Genomic DNA, 17,702 nt, shown 5'->3' on the forward strand with positions numbered 1-17,702 from the left:
TTTTTTTTTTTTTTTTTTTTTTTTTTTTTTTTTTTTTTTTTTTTTTTTTTTTTTTTGTTTTTTTTTTTTAAATACTGTTTAATTGGACCGAATAATTCGGTTTAATTCGGATTCGGTCTGAATTATTCGCGTTTTATATTTACTTTTGAAAAAGTCACGAATTTTACCGAATTTTATTTTAAATTCGGATTCGGTCAAATTTTTTAATAAAATTCGGAAAAATTCGGTTCGGCCGAATAATTCGCGCACTGGTTAGAACTAAGAGTTAAGTGAAAAAGAAAAAGGTCGAAGAAAGTAAAATGAAATTTTCAATATTAGAGACTTTGAGCTCTCTTGGCTGTCCATTTTTTGATAACGGATATACTCAAGACAGAAAAGGATCTTATAAATGAAACTCCTCATTGATGTGCTTGGTTGGAAATTATTTTATTTTAGTTATTTGGATCTCACATAGAAGATGACAAGTGACACAGTTGGCTGCTAAGCCACCACCTCAGCTTGATTGGTGGCTAACTTATTTTAGTTATTGTTAAACCTAATGTTGGGTTAAAAATTAATAAATAATAAGATAAAAGAATTATAAAAGAATTATAAAAGAATAAATTGTCAAGCCTTTTTAACTTTTTTATTGAAAAGATAAAAGAATTAATTTTTTTTTTTATGTTTTCCTTTTTAACCATTTCTTGCCATCCAAACATATCCTTAATCCTTAATAATCTAGTCTAAGACTCTAAATTTTGTCCAGGTGATTAGAAATTACTGTTTATACACCAAAAAAGAAGGAGAGATTAGAAATTATAGGGTGATGAGACCCCATGAACTAACAAAATCATTTCTCCCAAGGTTTCAATCATTTTGTTATTAGAAGAGATGCAGAAGGAATTGGGAATTCGGGAAACTCGTAATCAAGGAATCTTAGAGAGAGGATTAGAGATTGTAATAGCAACAGGGACAAGAGACAAGAGTAATCGAAATTGCTTCGATTGATTCAGAACTCTCTAATGGAAGCACGATACATTAACCTCGCATTTCACCAAAAACAGCAGAAGAAACATAGAAACCCTCTTCATCTAATCTATATGCTCATCATTTTCATGAGAATCAATCAACCAATCAATCGAGTAGAGTACCCAGAATGTCATCGTCCCTATACAGATGGAACCTGCAAACCAAAACCCAGGTAACCCAAATATTCAAACTACTACTAACATATTAAAATCAAAGCTAGCAGAAGAACACAGAATGAAAATGATCAGAGAAGAGACAATAATGGTAGTGGATTGGAGCTTACTCTTTTTCACCGAGTTTGACTTGGGTGCCACCATAATCGGGCAATAGAACAGTATCCCCCTCTTTTACGGAAACAGGGATGACATTCCCTGTCTTGTCTCGTAATCCTGGTCCTACTGCCACCACTTTCCCCGAATTTAGCTGTATATATCCAAAAGATTCATCAAATGGTAAAATCAAACAGAGCCCATGAGCGAAGTTTCAGATTACGCAAGGTTATGAAAGCAAAGACCAAGTATGAACTCAGATTACCTGGTTTGTCTTCTCAGGAAGGAGAATACCAGCAGTAGTCTTCGAAGGAGGGACGATCTTCTCCACCAGGATCCGGTTTAAGCTTGGAATCAGACGCTTCGCCATAAAGCAGAGCTCCAAATGGAAAATCTTCTCTTTAAAACAAGTGAGAGATGGAGCGAGAGCAGTCGTGGGAGAAGCAAGCCTGTAGCTTTGAAACTTGGGAGCTTCTGGAATCCGAGATGGTCACAGAAAATTTAAGCTTTAGGGTTTGTCGAGTTTTTAGGGTTTTTGTTCATTTTATGGTGTCCTCCTGTTTGGGTCTTTCGACTCTTTTGGATTACAACCGGCCCAGGTTCATCATTAAACCAAGGACCACTGGGAGCCACAAGTTCAGGGTCTTGACCCACTCTGATTTGGTCTAACTCTATGGGTCATGTCTTGAATTTCAAACTTGTTTGGTTAGAGAAGCCCAACTGATATTTGAAGTTATCTAAATCTCAAAAGTAAGTTTTTTTTTTTTTTTTTTTTTGAAAATAAAAACTTCATTAATTAATGAAGATAAGATAGAACACCAATGTTAGGATTAACGATGTTAATGTAGAGTCGATTATTCATAGTCCTTCTGGTTAAGCTGCGAATAATAGGGACTAAATCGTTATTAGGCTAGAACCAGAACATGATTTTAAACAAATCATTATGGACATCAAGAAGCGTTGGGTAAAGAGTTACTTAATGTTGGATTAGTGATATTGGCTTAGGATGGTTTTTGCATTAAGAGAGGCTTTGCCATGGGTTAGAGATGTTAGACTTAAATGGTTTAAAATCTTTTCTTGACTCTCTAAGACTTCAGCGGATGATTAAGGAAGCTGATGGGTCAAGTTGGCCATTACAAGCCTTCAACACCCTCTTAAACATTCAAAAGATCAACCAAAGCTTTACTTTATGCATTTAGGAATATTGTGACGGATTTTGGAATGAAGAAGCACATAATGTTTAAGAGATCAAGCAAAGCTTTACTTTATGCATTTGGGAATATTGTGACAGATTTTGGAATGAAGAAGCATATAAGTTTTAGCACAATTTGGGCAGAATATGCTAAACTATTTAATCTTCATCAGTTTAAGTATTTTCTAGATCTTCATATTAAATAATCAAGACTGTTTACCTACTGGTTTGTGGTAAAGATTGAATTCTTACATTTCAAACCTCAATTTTTTTTTTTTTTTAAGAAATAAACCTAGTTGTATCTTTTCTTTTAAAAAAAAAAAAAAAACCCTAGCTGTAGCCTATTTGTTCTAACGTTTAATAAAGGAGGTGAGACATTAGGGCAACACTAGCAACCATGCCACTTTCAAATCCTCTAGAACAAGGTTAAATAACCTGAAATCTAACACAAAATTGACCTCCATCAATTCTAATTTGAATCAAAATCTTAGAAAATGGTATCAAGAAGAAGAAGCAAAAATGTCCATAGATGTGTGATTGTAATTTTAGTCTTTTATTAAAAAATATTATAGATCTTGCTATAAGAGAAAAAGTTTCATTGTTTTTTTTATTTTCAAAACAAAAGAAAGTGCGAAAAAAAAAAAGGGGTGGGGGGGCAAAGGTTTTTTTTTTTTTTTTGGGGGGTGGGGGTGGGTGGTTTTTTTTTTGGGGTGGAGGATGTCTCGAACATGAGACATGCCATCATCCACCTAGTTCAATAAGTAGAGCCATTACTAACATGAGCTCTGGACCTCACTTGAGCGTCCATCGCTCAAGTCTTGCCTATAGTTATTTAGGTGAGTATCACGTGTCTAAGCGATGATCCAATACTTCTTGGCCTCATTCTCCATTCCTCTTTCAATGCCGTGTTTTCCGTGCCTCTCTCAAAACGTTGAATCATAGTCTAGTTACATGAAGCTCTCGCCCAGGTAACTATGGACCAACCTGGGCGATGGACGCCAAGGAGAAGAACTGGATCCTTCGATAGTAAACACATTCAAGGCCAAATTAAAAGCGAGGAAACTCCAAAATAATAAATATTAAAAAAATAATAATAATAACAGTAGTTAACTAAAGAGAGCTAGACAATCTGGGGTAGGTTTATATGAGTTCCTTAATGGACCATAACTATAATGGGCTAAGAAAAGACACCATAAGACAACAATATAGCCCAAGTCCAGGCCAAACCCCACAAATAATGAGACTGCAACCTTAAGACCTGAAACGTGGGCTGTTTGTCTCTTGACACCACCCTTAATTCTTCTCTCACATTTTCCCCTGATCTGCCGTAGTAAATTGTGCATACCCGGCTAGGGAAGTCTTGTTTATATTTTAAGCAAATTAGAAACCAAATTAAGTTTGCTAGACTGCCAGTGGCCAATTCTCAGGTTCACCAGGTTAACCAGATGGGCCGATGATGATGAGAATGGAAGCTTGTCTTTCCATGGATTTGAGCCCTAAGATGGGCCGATGATGACGAGCATGGAAGCTTGTCTTTCCATGGATTTGAGCCCTAAACTGTTGGATCCTAGCTACTGTGTGAAGCCTGACTTATAATTATGGAGAAAGTTCTCTTACACAAATATGTGAAGGCAAAGTACATCTAGCTAGGATGATAAATATTTGGCCACTATGGTATGAATTCAAACTTACCCTCCCAACTATTCCCCATACCCTCAGCACACCATCTGAATCCCTCAATGAAGGGAGAAAAGGAATCACTAAACATATTAGGTTCAAACAACAACAACAACAATAACAAAGTCTTCTCACAACTTAATGGGATCGGCCACAAGGATCTAAGCAGAGACAAGTAAGAAAGATAAGTAAATGTTAGAGGAAACAGATTACTAAGAACATTAACGAAGTAGAACACAATTATAGGGGGGCTGCCACCTGGATCTTGGCCCTGTACTCCACTTTATTTCAGGTCATATTTGGGACAAAACCTAATATGTGCATATCTTTCCTCATAACTTCTCATATGGTTATTTTTTGTCTGCTTCAACTCTTTTGGATCCTTCTATATGGACGAGGTCCCTCCTTACTAGTACATCCAATAGCCTCCGTTGAACATGATCATACCATCTCAAAACGGCTTTCACAAAACTTATCATGAATCGTGGCACCTCCCAAACCTGATATGATCAAGCTCAAACATTGGCCAATTAATAATAAGGAGTTCTTGTTGCAAGGTAGTGGCTCAATGATTGCTTAACCAGAACTGAATGAACGAATCAATAATCAACTATTGATGGCCCAATTAGCCTGTTAAAGTTCGACTATAGCTTAATTAGCCTAATTACCTTGAGCCCAATTATTGACTGGATAGAGACACATCCATACTCTAGCCTACAAGGTCCGATTACCTAAATGGCAAAAATGATGTGAAATCATAAATTGTTGAGCATCGATTAGGCCCGATTGAAACCAATTGATGCCCCTAGGTGGTGCAATACTTGAATCAGCTGACTGGTTTGGGACCATTGGGTGCACCATGAAATATAGTTGATGCTAAACTTGATTCACATTCCTTCCGGTCCTTCCACTAAGGTTAGCACCAAACAGGGATGCCACAAACCAGATATTACCCATCTATCTGTGTGTGTTTTACTTGTGATAGATGATGACATCCATCTTTCTGCTTCCATTAATGCCTTTTTATGCTCTTTTAATGGCAGATTAGAGAGGGCATTAATGAAAACGAAAGGGCACATATCATCACTGTAGATGAAACATCACTGTGATCCTGAGTTGACTGAACTTGCTTGACTAACTTATTTTTCTTTGACTAAAGGTGCTGACTTGCTGACTTCTTTTGTCACTTCTACCACATTTTGGCCTCTTACATCAACATCCTTCAAAGCCCTCACATGCTGTGGGGACTTCATACTGGCTCACAAAGTACTAGGACTAGATGCATTCCCAAGTAACAAAGGCACCTCTGTGTGTGTGTGTGTGTGTGTGGGCCTTGGGGTGCTTGAGATATTCTAATTATGCATTAAGAAAAGAAAAGAATCAAGTCACATGATTAACAGAGTGAGAGAGTGGACCTAAGATTCTAAAGTGGGAAGACAAGCAAGGAAGGTTGAAGAGTGAATTATTGGATCCTTACAGACAAAATACATTATTAGACCCATCATGATCTAGTTTAAGATCATTGGCAATTTGCTTAAGAAAGTCACTTAAAAGATGCCTCCATAGCTCCACTCATCATCATCTCTTCCCTAAGAATCAGATCCAGGTGAGGACGAATTCAAGAACAATATCACGTTGGCTTAGATCTATAACACGCTTTGGAAAGTTGTATATGCTCTGTAATCAGAAAGAAATCAGATTCATAACACATCACACACCATCAAATCAGCACTTTAGATCTTCACCATTAAAAAAAAGAAAAGAAAAAAAAGTCAGCTCTTTTGAGGGGTAGTTGGCTTAATTAATATCTTAGAAGTCCTACATCAGAGGACCCTCTCTATACCAACCTGAACTGTTCAGATTGATTGAATTCAGCCAGTTTGGCTTGAACCGAATCGAGCCAGATGTTTATTGGTCTGGCTATGGTTTTGGTTTTCCTAGACAATAAAATCAAAACCAACTGGACTAACCGGGTGGCCTAAATCGGAAATAGAAATTGAACCAAATAGAAAAGCAAAAAAATAGTTTTTCAAATATGTTTAAGGGGAAGGGTTCTCTAGAAAATGTTGTGGACACAAAAACATTTTTCCTTTTCATGTATATATATATATATATATATATATGAAAAATCAAAACCCACATCGGGCTGACAAGACCCCATTTAGGAAAACCAATAGGGAAAAAAAAAATCAAAGCGTACTGAAATGAAAATTTTACTTAATGGTTCTATTTTGATTTGACCCAATCCGGAACCAAAATCAATTCATCCCAATAGAAATCAAACCAAATCGATTGACTGAAACCCTATTTTTAGTGATAATGTAATGGTTCTTCTTGAATTAATAATAGTTTTTTTTTTTTTCTGAACAATCAAGATAATTTTCTTATATGGTATATTATATATTAGTTAGACCGTAAATCTGGCATACGTGCAACAACTCAGATAATTCTTTGAACAACAAATGAATGACTGATTCAAGAAACATCTACAAAACAGAACTTCTCAAGATCATCAGAATCTCAGATTGAGAGACTTTTTTTTCTTTCTTTGATTTCATTCTCTGTCGTGCTGATGACTAATCTCCTAAGTTGGGACTTAATCAAACAGTGGGTCCAAGAACAGCAAATTTAATCAGACAAGGACAGCACCCACCCAACTGTAGGACTTAAACATTCTAGCTAGAAAATGAGACAGAGGGATTGGAGAGGTTGTTAGGTGGTGGAAGATGTTGGATGGTCACCCAATTGTGCTTTTCACCCAAGTTGAAAGAGGAATTTCTTCACTGATGACATTATTTAGTTTCGAGAATATTTGGAAATAATGAAAGGCATTTCAGACCTCTAACATGTAGGTTCATTGGTGAATTCTTGGCAGAGGGTGAAGGCAAACTTTCTCCTGATTTATACCTAAAACAAACCTTTTGTAACCACATAACCAACCGTCCTCATTATTTAGGTTAGACCGTGACCAGTCCATCTATGAGCTATACTATCTACTATCTTGTATCTTCCCCTCCTATATACAAAATGTTTTTAATGGAAGCGAAGGCCTTCCTAAGTTCTAAATGGTTGGTATTACATTGAGGGTATATTCTCTATGTGGCAGTCAAAATGACTGTCATACTTATAAGGGTGTCAAAGTTCAGCCTAAATCAATAGACTTGAATTAAACTTTTAACAATTTGAATTGGTTTTATGTTAGAGTTTCACTGAACGGACATAAATTGAAACTAATTGGACTAACCAAATGCATCAACCAAAACTGAGAATCGGGTCAAACCCAATAAAAAAAATTAAAAATGCAACCCGATTGGTCCCAACAATTGACACCCTTACATGTGTGGGTGTGGCTGTGCTATCAGCTTCTCCATCATCTCCTCTCTATTGTGACTCTTATTCAGTAGTAAAGAAAGCTCTCTTTTTCACGCATCGTCATTTTCTTTAAGCATAGACTTACAGAAATTGATCACCTAAGTTAGCAACAAGAGTGTAGGTTCTTTAGTTACTCTTCTTTTACACTTTATTGACGATAATAGAATTACTTTTTTTTATGCAAGACCCACAAAAGGCCAAGCAAGGGACCTATGAAAGGTTAGGACAAAACCCACAAGATGCTAAAAAGTAGAAAGAGGACCATTTGGATTGTACTTATACTAACTACTAAATTACTACTATTATATTAAGAAGAGTGACAGAATATTATCAAACTAAGCAATTTCAGTATTTTAAGAGACAAATCTTTTAACCCAAAAAAAAAAAAAAATTTAGACAAATCCATATGCAGACGTATTTTATACATTATCTTATAATACTCCTCCTTTATTACTGATCAAGTGGCAAAGGGCAATTCGTGATGGACCAGTTTTGATTTCCTAGAGATCTGATTGGGTCCCATCTCTAAAGAATGGTTTTTCTTCCATTAACAAATGTTTGAGCTTTATTGGATCGAAATGGAGGCGGCGATGTGTACAACACTGAACTCCCACCTGTTTCGATTACAAAATCAATTGATTTGAGACATTTTACCTACATGATGAGGAGATGATGAGTCTAGAACTCTGGATCAGCCACTGGAGCACGTGGATGATAGATATAAGATCAGTTGGTCCTATTGATCCAGTTACTAACCTTGATCCACCGTTTATGGAGCAGGGGAAAGCATCAAAAGGGTATCAGCTGGGCCAGGGATCCTGCAGGGAAGGGAGAAGGGATCAAATTTATGTGGGTTCTACCAGTTACCAACTTTGATCCACCGTTCATGGAGCAGGGGAAAGCATCAAAAGGGTATCAGCCGGGCCAGGGATCCCGCAGGGAAGAGGGAAAGGATCAAATTCATGTGGGTTCTAACAGTTACCAACCTTGATCCACCGTTCATGGAGCAGGGGAAAGCGTCAAAAGAGTATCAGCTGGGCCCTCCTGCAGGGAAGGGAGAAAGGATCAAATTCATGTGGGTTCTACTTTCTCAGGGCTTGTCCTCTTGAACCGGCAACAAGAATCTCCCCTTTCTCAGTCTCACAGAATCATCTCACGCCTTCTCTCAAACAGACATTTCCTGAAAGTCTTTAGAACTAATTTTTAATCATACCCATAGGCCAGAGCCCACCTCCTCTCTCTCTCTCTTTCTCTCTTTCTCTCTTTCTCTCTCTCTCTGTCTCTCTCTTAATCTTTTATGCAAGACCTCGCCTGTCCTTCAAGCAAAGCAGCTTTCACTTTTCCTTTTTCTTTCTTTCTCTCTTTTGCTTTTGTCTTTCTATTCTCTTGCAACCTGTTTTCCTCGTTTACGGTTTCTGGGTTCTTGTGTTCCTTCAGATCTGCTTCAAATGGGGTTACTCCCAAGGTAGTAGGTACATTGACTGGAAAGACGGTCCGAATGGCCCAACTGGTGCAAAATTCAAGGTGATTCCTTTTTCTGTAGAGGATGAATTTCATGATGACGAGCACGAAACGAGGAAGATCTTTAAAAGGAATATGATTTGGGAGCTTGGTCTGGGTTGTTTTCTTCCAATAAGAAGGCGGGGTAGTCGCTCAAAGGATAAAAAACAAGGGGGAAAGGATAATGGTGATAGTGATAATGACGAAGCTTGGCTTCTCGTCGAGTCTGGTAGTCTTGGCCCTCATTTCATGAGCGCCGTCGACCCAAAATCTTTAGCCGCCGACCCACAATCTGTACACTCTTCTTTCAGATTCAGCTTTGGTTCGCAGATGGACCTTGAAGCTCTGAACGGGTCTTCCTCTGTTTCTGCTGCTACAGTTCTAATGGTAAATTTGAGTACTGATTTGTCAGATTCTCAATCTCACGACATGAAATGGCGAAGGTTTCAGTCTCTGGAAAGAAGTATCTCTCCGGTGGCCAGCACATTAGAGAGATTCAGTTACAGCGAAATCCGGGCAGCCACTGGGAATTTCTCCAAAGGTACTAGCCTTAATCATCTGTTCTCAATTACAAACTTGTTTCTGTTCTGGGTAAGGAAACTATAATGGATTCTGTTGTTGTGGGTAGACAGAGTATTGGGGAGAGGAGCTCTGAGCTGTGTTTTCAAAGGGAGAGTTGGGTTTCTTAGAAAAGCTGTTGCAATCAAACGGTTAGTCAAGGAAGATAAGGAATCTACGAAGGCTTTCTGCAGGGAACTGATGATTGCCAGTTCTCTCCATAATCGAAATGTCGTTCTGCTTATGGGTTTCTGTATTGATCCAGAGGAGGGTCTGTTCTTGGTGTACAAATTTGTCTCTGGAGGAAGCTTGCAGCACTACTTACATGGTATCTTTTCTGGATCTTGTATTTCCTTATGGGCAATTTGTTGTAGTGATGATCAATTTGAGTGATTTAGCAAGTACCCATTTGCAGCAAACCGAGGAGTTAAGGGTGGTTCTCTTCCATGGTCGGTGAGATTTAAGGTCGCGGTCGGAATTGCAGAAGCTATTGCTTACTTACACAATGGGAGTGAAAAATGTGTTGTTCATAGAGACATTAAACCCTCTAATATCCTTCTCTCTTCCAAGAAGAAACCCAAGGTAAGTCCAAATATTTCTGGTGGATTCTTTCTTGTATGGTGATTGCTGACTATTGATAAATTCTATACTAAAGTGTAAGCTAAGTTCATTTTGATTATTTCCTTCTCTCCCCCAACCCCCCCCTCCCCCTCCCCCCTTCCCCTGCCCTCCCCTTTTTCAGCTATGCGATTTCGGATTAGCAACATGGACCCCTGCACCTTCAGTTCCTTTCCTCTGCAAAACCGTCAAAGGGACATTCGGGTAAGATACCAGAGAGAAGGAAATAGAAAGTATTAATGGCTTATATTCTGTGTTCTTTCTTCTCACTTCGAAACTTAACTGTGTAGTTATTTGGCTCCTGAATATTTCCAACACGGTAAAGTCTCCGATAAGACAGATGTTTATGCTTTTGGGGTCGTTCTCTTGGAGCTAATCACAGGCCGAAAGCCAATCGAAGCCAACAGACGGTCAGGAGATGACAACTTAGTCTTGTGGGTAAGTCATCATTTATTCCTTTTTGGCCAACTTCCTTCTACTATTGTTGAACTACATATTGGTTTGACCAATGGTCTCTCACTAAATTTCCTCCTTTTTTCAAATCGGAACACCTACTGCTTTCAATGAGTAAGCTTTTTAAAGCCTTGATATGGATCACTTTAACTGATTTAATGATCCAACCATTATGCAATGGGCATTCATGTGTCTTATACTATTATACAGTTTAATGGCCACTTGATTTTTGTAATGCTTATGGTTGTTGAATTAGTACCATTATTGAAATGTGACCTCACAAAATAAATTCTTTGAGTGATACTCATGAGAGAGAGAGAGAGAGAGAGAGAGAGAGTTGTTTGGATGCTTTGATGAAGCTATAGTTTTAGGGAATCAATCCCTATGAGAACATTCTGACATAATTTTAGTTTTTGCATACTGTAGCACAAAATGCAACATGGATGATACTTGATATGAATTAAAACTTGGGTAGTGATCTTGTGCTTACTCCTATATATCTATCTGATATGATTCATTTTAATCTCAAACAAGTAAAGAAAAAAAACTTTGTAAAATACAATTTAGGTATGTTTAATATCCATAATTGGCAAATGTTTGGTGGCCACAACTAAAAGATGTTATGAATGTTTTTTATTTGGAATCTTGTAATCAATGTGGTCAAAACCATGCTCAAATCTTCCTTCCCTTTTCAGGCAAAGGCACTATTACAACGAGGAGGATCAATCAAGGAGTTGCTTGATCCAACACTCACAATTAGCCCTCGTGATTCAAATCAATTGATGAAGATGATTCAAGCTGCGGGTGCCTGCATTGAAAGTGAAGAATCCAGGAGGCCTAGCATCAATCAAATTGTTGCAATTCTGCAAGGAGATGAAAATTATAGCTCAAGCAGTAATATATCTGCCCCTTCCAGGAATGATTCTATTATTGATAATTATTCTCATCTACAACATAAAAAGAGTGAAATGAGGAGTCATTTCGCTCTCGCCATGTTAGGGGTTTCAGACTATGAGGAAGATAATCACCTATATTGTCGATGAGGCAGGGCACTTGTTTTTTATTTTATTATATTTTTAATCAATATTTTTCCTACAATTTTTTATCCTGTTGCCTACATGAATATATGGGAAAGAAATGGAGAGGGATTGGATGACGACGGAAAGAAGAGTGAAAACTTGTAAATAGTGTAAAAATACAATGATGTATTCAGAATTTTTATTTTATATGTCCTTCATTTCCCTATCCAATCATCAAAGGAATTAGTAATTTTTTTATTCTGGGTCTCGACTCCTGAATACAAATTTTGTGAACTTATCTCACGCTTCAACAAATTTCCATTAAGACACCATCATATGATCTACATATTTAAGGTACAGTCTTTTCCCCACCCCTTCCCTCCACCCTTCTTTTTTTCCTTTTTATGTTTTTTTGGGGGGTGGGGGGCGCGACTTATCCCGACTTCGATGCAAATTTTTAATTTGAGGTTGATAATTCAAATAGTTCATTTATGCTAGGGAAAGTTAGCAAGCTAAATACCTAGAAATAATAGAGGTTATAAATCCTAGAAATAAATTTAGAGGATCTCCTAGATTGCTCTCATCCGCTAAAATAAAATAACCTTGATTGAATATGTTGAATAAAAGGAAATTAGGTAAGTTTTGATGTTAAGTTTGTCTCGAATTCTTGAGCCGTTTTGAAGATTGACCTGATTCGATATATTTTGGTGGTGACTCGAATGAAAAATTTTCTGAGATTTGTGATGGAAGCAGAGGGGTTGGCCCGATAGGCCCAAGCCTGGAGCCCATCACTGACCTAGTATGGGGGTGCGGGGCATAGCCCCCGTGGTATGGTTCGATCGGATCGACCGCAACCCGATGGGTCGACCGCGATTTGCAGTATATATAATGTACTGTTGCTTGTTGAGAAAGTCATTGTATTCCAGGGTTTTCACGCAGCAAGGGTTTCAGGGCGAGTTTTTTCCTCGTCATTGCTAGGGTGTAATTTCTCTTCTGCATAGTGAATCATCTTCTTCTTCACCCGAGGACATAGCACACCACCCTAGTGTGTGAACCTCGTCAAATCTCTATGTCGTACAGATCTATTGTCTCTTTATTATTCGTGTTTCTTAGTGTTTGATCTTACATTTGATTATGTTGATTGGGAGTCCACGCATTGCTTGATAGAGTCTTAATGTACATTGGTCTGATGCAGCAGTAGTGGGATTGATGTTGAATCAATGCCAAGAATTATACTTTCCACATCTTGATCAGGCTAGAGCTTTTTAGTCTCTACCATTGTTTAGAGATCCACCTGCGCTGTTGTTGAGTTAGCATGTAGATGAGAAATGATAGATTTGATCGTCAACCTGGTGAGCTTCTTATGTCAGGTGAATGTGATGGGATGAGCTGTTATTAATTAGATAGATTAATAATAAAAAATTATCTTCACATTTATAGTTGAAAATAAAAATTTAATATTGATAAGGTCGTTTTCAGCACTAAAATGATACCATGCATGGTTCACATGGTTAGTTATTTCAAAGTTTGTTCACTCTGTTGTATCTTCAGGTTCTGCATTAGAAAATTAGAAGTTATCAACAGTTGGTTTAATGTGGGGGGATTCCATTCTATACCCACAACGTGTTAATCCCGTACCTTTGAAATTTTCTTTACTTCGCAATCAAATCGATTGGATTAATAATGGAAATAAATATGTGATATGAAAAATATACTTATCAAATATTGTTAGAGTTTTAAATAAGTTAACATAATCTTAATTACAAAAAATTTCCTTTAAACCAATTTTACTTCCCTTCCTTTAACATGCAAAAAAACAAAGCTCATATTTCTCTGACTTTTGCCCTTGCTCCAATTTGATTGAAATGATAAAAGAAATTTCTTAGACTGTTGGATATGATGGCAATAATGTCAATTGGTTCGGTTCTAGTTTTTCGGTTCAACTTATGTTTAATTCAGGATATAATATGTATAAATCGAAATCAAAACCCGTTAAGTTTGTCTCGAATTCTTGATTTGTTTTGAAGATTGATCCGCTCTGACATATTTTGGCGGCGATCCGAATGAGAAGTTTTTCAAGATTTGTGATGAAAGCAGAGAGGTTGGGACCCGCTGGGTCGACCCGCAACTTGGAGTATATATAATATATTGTTGTCTTGTTGAGAAAGTCTTTGTATTTGGGAGAGTTTTTTCGAGCTAAGGTTTCAAGGCGAGTTTTCTTGCCACTGCTTAGGTGTAATCTCTCTTCTATATAGTGAAACATCTTCTTCTTCGCCTGAGGACGTAGCACACCACACTGGTGTGTGACCCTCGTTAAATCTCTGTCTCGTGCAGATCTTTTGTCTATTTATTTTCGTATTTCTTGGTGTTTGTTCTAATAAAATCAAATCGAAATTTTTGTTTTCTGTTTCTATCGGTTCGTATATAGTCTTAATAATTCGATTAAACTTATTTGGTTCACATTTTCCATTCTTACAAAACTTAGGAATATCTCATATTAGTCGTGAAGAAGTAAGGCATGAAAGATGAAATGAACATATGCCGAACTACAGAAGAGAAGTGAGGAGGGCCGATAACCGAAAACGGAAGCAGCAGAGATGAAGTGAAAACTGAAACTTTAGAACTCATGTTTTTAGCCTTTTAGGGTTCCAGTGTAGAAATAATGTATAGCTTGTAAGAAGCAAAGATTAAAGAATGACAGAATACATACATTACTTCACCAAAATTACACAAAAAAAGCAGCTGGTTAAGAGAAATTGAACCCAAGAAAGGAAGGAATGGTATCAAAAGACTATTGATTGCACTTCTTCTCTGTTCTCACAATTTTTTGGAGAGTTTCAGAATTTGAAAAAGCACCTCATACTATCATACAAAAATGAGTTACAGAACTTCAGGTGAGTTAAAAGAGAATAGAAGCTTAGAATATCTTAGCTACATCCTTCATCAAACCTCTGTTAGCGTTGTGGAAATTGGCAAACTCCTGAAATGATATGAAGCCATCACCATCTGTGTCTATCTCTGACATCATACGCTTAATCTCTTCCTGAGAAGCACAACCAAGTTGTTTCAATACTTCACCAAGCTCCGAAGCAGAGATCTTGCCATCGCCATTAATGTCGAATCGTTTGAAGATCCTATCCATCTCTGCTTTGGTCTCTGCATCGACGCTGGCCATCTCTGTTGATAATAATCTTTCTTCTTCTTCTTCTTATTCTTCTTCTTCTTGAAGCTTAGTGTTTGAATTTGAAAGTGAATTTTAAAGGGATTGATATCAGAAGTGTAGGGTCGTCCTTAAGACTCGGGTTTTGGTGTTCTTATTGGCATCATTAGCGCATATATGTCTCTGTACCATTTGTAAGAAAGGGTTGGATCCGAGAGACTCGTTCATGGTCTCTTTCATTACCCATTTGAGCTTCAAATATTTCAGGTGCTATTTGCGAACTCAGTACAATCTCATGCTTACCATAACCCTCATAGGAAAAATGCCGCAGTATGGTCTTATGTGAAGAATTAGGGTGTCAATCCGTCGGGATAAATTGATTCTGATCAATTTAAGGTTCTATACTGTTATTGACTGTTTAGTTAATCAAGACTTCTATGAACATGTTTCTATTCAGTCGGTCAGTTGGTGAATCATCATAATAGGGCTCATGTTAATCATGCTAATCAAGCTGCGCAATCAAGATGTAAACGGGATCGACCCAATCAAGAATTTGGGCTTCATTCAGTCACCAACATGCCATATGGAAAATATTCCAACCATATAAGTCTCCACGGGGGTTTGACTACATGAGAAATGTTGGAGAGGGCGCAAGGATAGTTAAAATCAGATGGCTCCTCACACTTGTCCTTGTTTGGAGTCCCCACAGGTGGGTTGACTTGCTTGGAATATCCATTAGTAGGGATAAGGTTTTGAATGTTATTATTGTAGTTGATCCAGCCCTCAACCTTCAAGGTAACTACATCATCAAATGTTTTCCTCCTCCATGTGTTCCTAGGATTAAGGTGGGGAGGTCATTTAGGACCCTAGTTCGAGCTCTTTCCAACATTCTCCTGCTAGATAGCATTTCCCTTGTTTGCAAATATTACTTATATGTTTGCTTTATATGTTTGCTGTATTTGTGAATACAACTAAGTGGATTATCAAGCGACCCATCCATTGAAAGCATCATATTTTAATAAATTTCACTATTTTTAGTCATCAAATTGTACCACATCGCTAAGTATATGTATATTGAAACAAACCAAGAGTATGCCTGATACGAAGAACGTATTCAATGCTTAGTTTGAGTTTTTGTTTTATTACCAAAAGTTCTTTGAGTTAAGGGTACAAAAGAAATTTTAAGAATCATTGAAAGTGACACATGACAAAGTATATTTAGATAAAAACTAACCAAGAGTATGCTTGATATAGAGAATGTATTTAATGTTTGGTTTGAGCTTTTGTCTTATTTGCAAAATTATATTTTAAAATAAGTTGAAAGTGTGGTATGTCTACTAGTATCATCATGTCATTATCAAAAGTTGTCATGCTTGAAGCATTTTATCGCTTACGACACATTTTCTTGTCTCTGGGTGCCTAGGTATCCCCGTAAGTCTAATACATAATTGGCAAATTCGTATATTCAATTCCTGCTGGATGCATGCCAATGGGAATGCTTAATAAATCTCTTGTATAATTTTGTAATAAAATGTGAAATGACTGAATTTACCCTCACTAAAAATCTTAGTTGTCCCTCATTAAATTAAAATTATAAATATATATATATATATATATATTCCCAAGTAGTTGTACTTCTAGCCCCCAGACCTTCGAAAAGAGCAAGCAAAGCAATGGCTAGTACAAATCATTTAGGGTGCAACTATGGCTGGATGAGTTCGGCAATCTATGAATTTTGAATAGGAATAACTAGGGGTGTCAATCAGTCGGGCCTAACCGAGCTTGACGGTGTGAAATCCTTGCACCATGAAGGTCCGTTTCCTTAAACGAGCCCGGGTTTGGGGGGCATGGTACGGTTTGTAATCGAGCTGGTCAGTGTCGGGCTTTAATCGGGCTACCTTAAACAGGCTATGGGCTTATTTTATTATAAATAGGCTCTAAATGGGCCTATCCTAAAATCATTTCTTAAGCGGATTAAACTATTGGCTTTACAATTTAAGCATTTTTCTTAGAATTTAAGAAGATAAAATTCTTAGAAAAGGTAATTACAATTTAAGCATTTCTCGTAATTTGTAGTATTAGTGGTAGAATATGTATTTACAATTTAAGCATTTTTCTAAAGGGGGTCGGGTTGGTCGGGCTAAGTGAGTTGGTTCTAACGGGCTACTTAAGTGAGTCGGGCTGATCGGGCACCTGATGGGCTACTACTCTGCACCATAAACGCCTGTTTAATAAACGAGTCAGTTCAGGTCGGGCCTTAAGTGAGTCGGGCTAGGTCGGGCCTACCTGTGTGGGCTCAGGATTGACACCTCTAGGACTAACCTGGCCCACGGTAATTCAACTTCCAAATTCCAACCTAAATTTCCTATGGGCCAATCTCGCTTTCCATATCAAATTGAATCTTATTTTTCTAGATCGATTTTAACTAAGAAATTTTTTTTTCCCCTAACATGGTTTTCACTTTAAACCAAACGGAGCCTTCTATCAAGAAAAATTCCTTTTTGGAAAGATCGTTGCCAGGTCATGTGGCCCTTGCATCAGCATGGAGGCCATGAGGGGGCACAGGCATCAACGGGGTTGGGTTTTTCATATTTCACATGGGGTGGATCTGTCACCCCACCTCCCCACTTCTCTTTGTCTGAGTTGAGTGCAGACGACACACGACCTGTCCGGGATCTTTTTCCCATAGATTTTTAAGGTTCAGTTGTGATGCTTCAGGCTGAAACCAGAATACAGAAGCCAAGGTTAACAAACCTTCATGGCTTTGATAATCAACCTAACATATGCTAAGGATGAAGTTTGCATTTGGCTAACCCGAATGGGCCGAACCCAAGATGATGGGCTTCCTGATTGGGCCCATTGGGCTTCTATTACAC

General features: G+C 37.7%; 3 protein-coding genes across 3 annotated transcripts; 1 reads left to right on the plus strand and 2 right to left on the minus strand.

The window, feature by feature from the left end:
• Nucleotides 1–965: 965 nt before the first annotated feature.
• LOC122091280 (10 kDa chaperonin, mitochondrial-like) lies at nt 966–1,806 on the minus strand. Its single transcript, XM_042661141.1, has 3 exons — nt 1,543–1,806; nt 1,292–1,431; nt 966–1,162 (listed from the first exon to the last, which is right to left on the minus strand). Exons 1-3 carry the CDS (start codon nt 1,645–1,647, stop codon nt 1,114–1,116), a joined length of 294 nt encoding a protein of 97 aa, XP_042517075.1. The 5' UTR covers nt 1,648–1,806; the 3' UTR covers nt 966–1,113.
• Nucleotides 1,807–8,431: 6,625 nt separating this feature from the next.
• On the plus strand, nt 8,432–11,924 carry LOC122091070 (probable serine/threonine-protein kinase PBL23). Its single transcript, XM_042660890.1, has 6 exons — nt 8,432–9,559; nt 9,647–9,904; nt 9,992–10,158; nt 10,319–10,398; nt 10,485–10,632; nt 11,343–11,924. The coding sequence occupies exons 1-6, from the start codon at nt 9,115–9,117 to the stop codon at nt 11,688–11,690; spliced, it is 1,446 nt and encodes a 481-aa protein (XP_042516824.1). The 5' UTR covers nt 8,432–9,114; the 3' UTR covers nt 11,691–11,924.
• A 2,512-nt stretch (nt 11,925–14,436) lies between these two features.
• LOC122090533 (polcalcin Syr v 3-like) lies at nt 14,437–14,892 on the minus strand. The gene has a single exon (XM_042660165.1). The coding sequence runs from the start codon at nt 14,839–14,841 to the stop codon at nt 14,584–14,586; it is 258 nt and encodes an 85-aa protein (XP_042516099.1). The 5' UTR covers nt 14,842–14,892; the 3' UTR covers nt 14,437–14,583.
• Between the last annotated feature and the right edge of the window lie 2,810 nt (nt 14,893–17,702).

This window comes from Macadamia integrifolia, chromosome 10 (genome assembly GCF_013358625.1).
Source record: "Macadamia integrifolia cultivar HAES 741 chromosome 10, SCU_Mint_v3, whole genome shotgun sequence".
NCBI classification, from domain to species: Eukaryota; Viridiplantae; Streptophyta; class Magnoliopsida; order Proteales; family Proteaceae; genus Macadamia; species Macadamia integrifolia.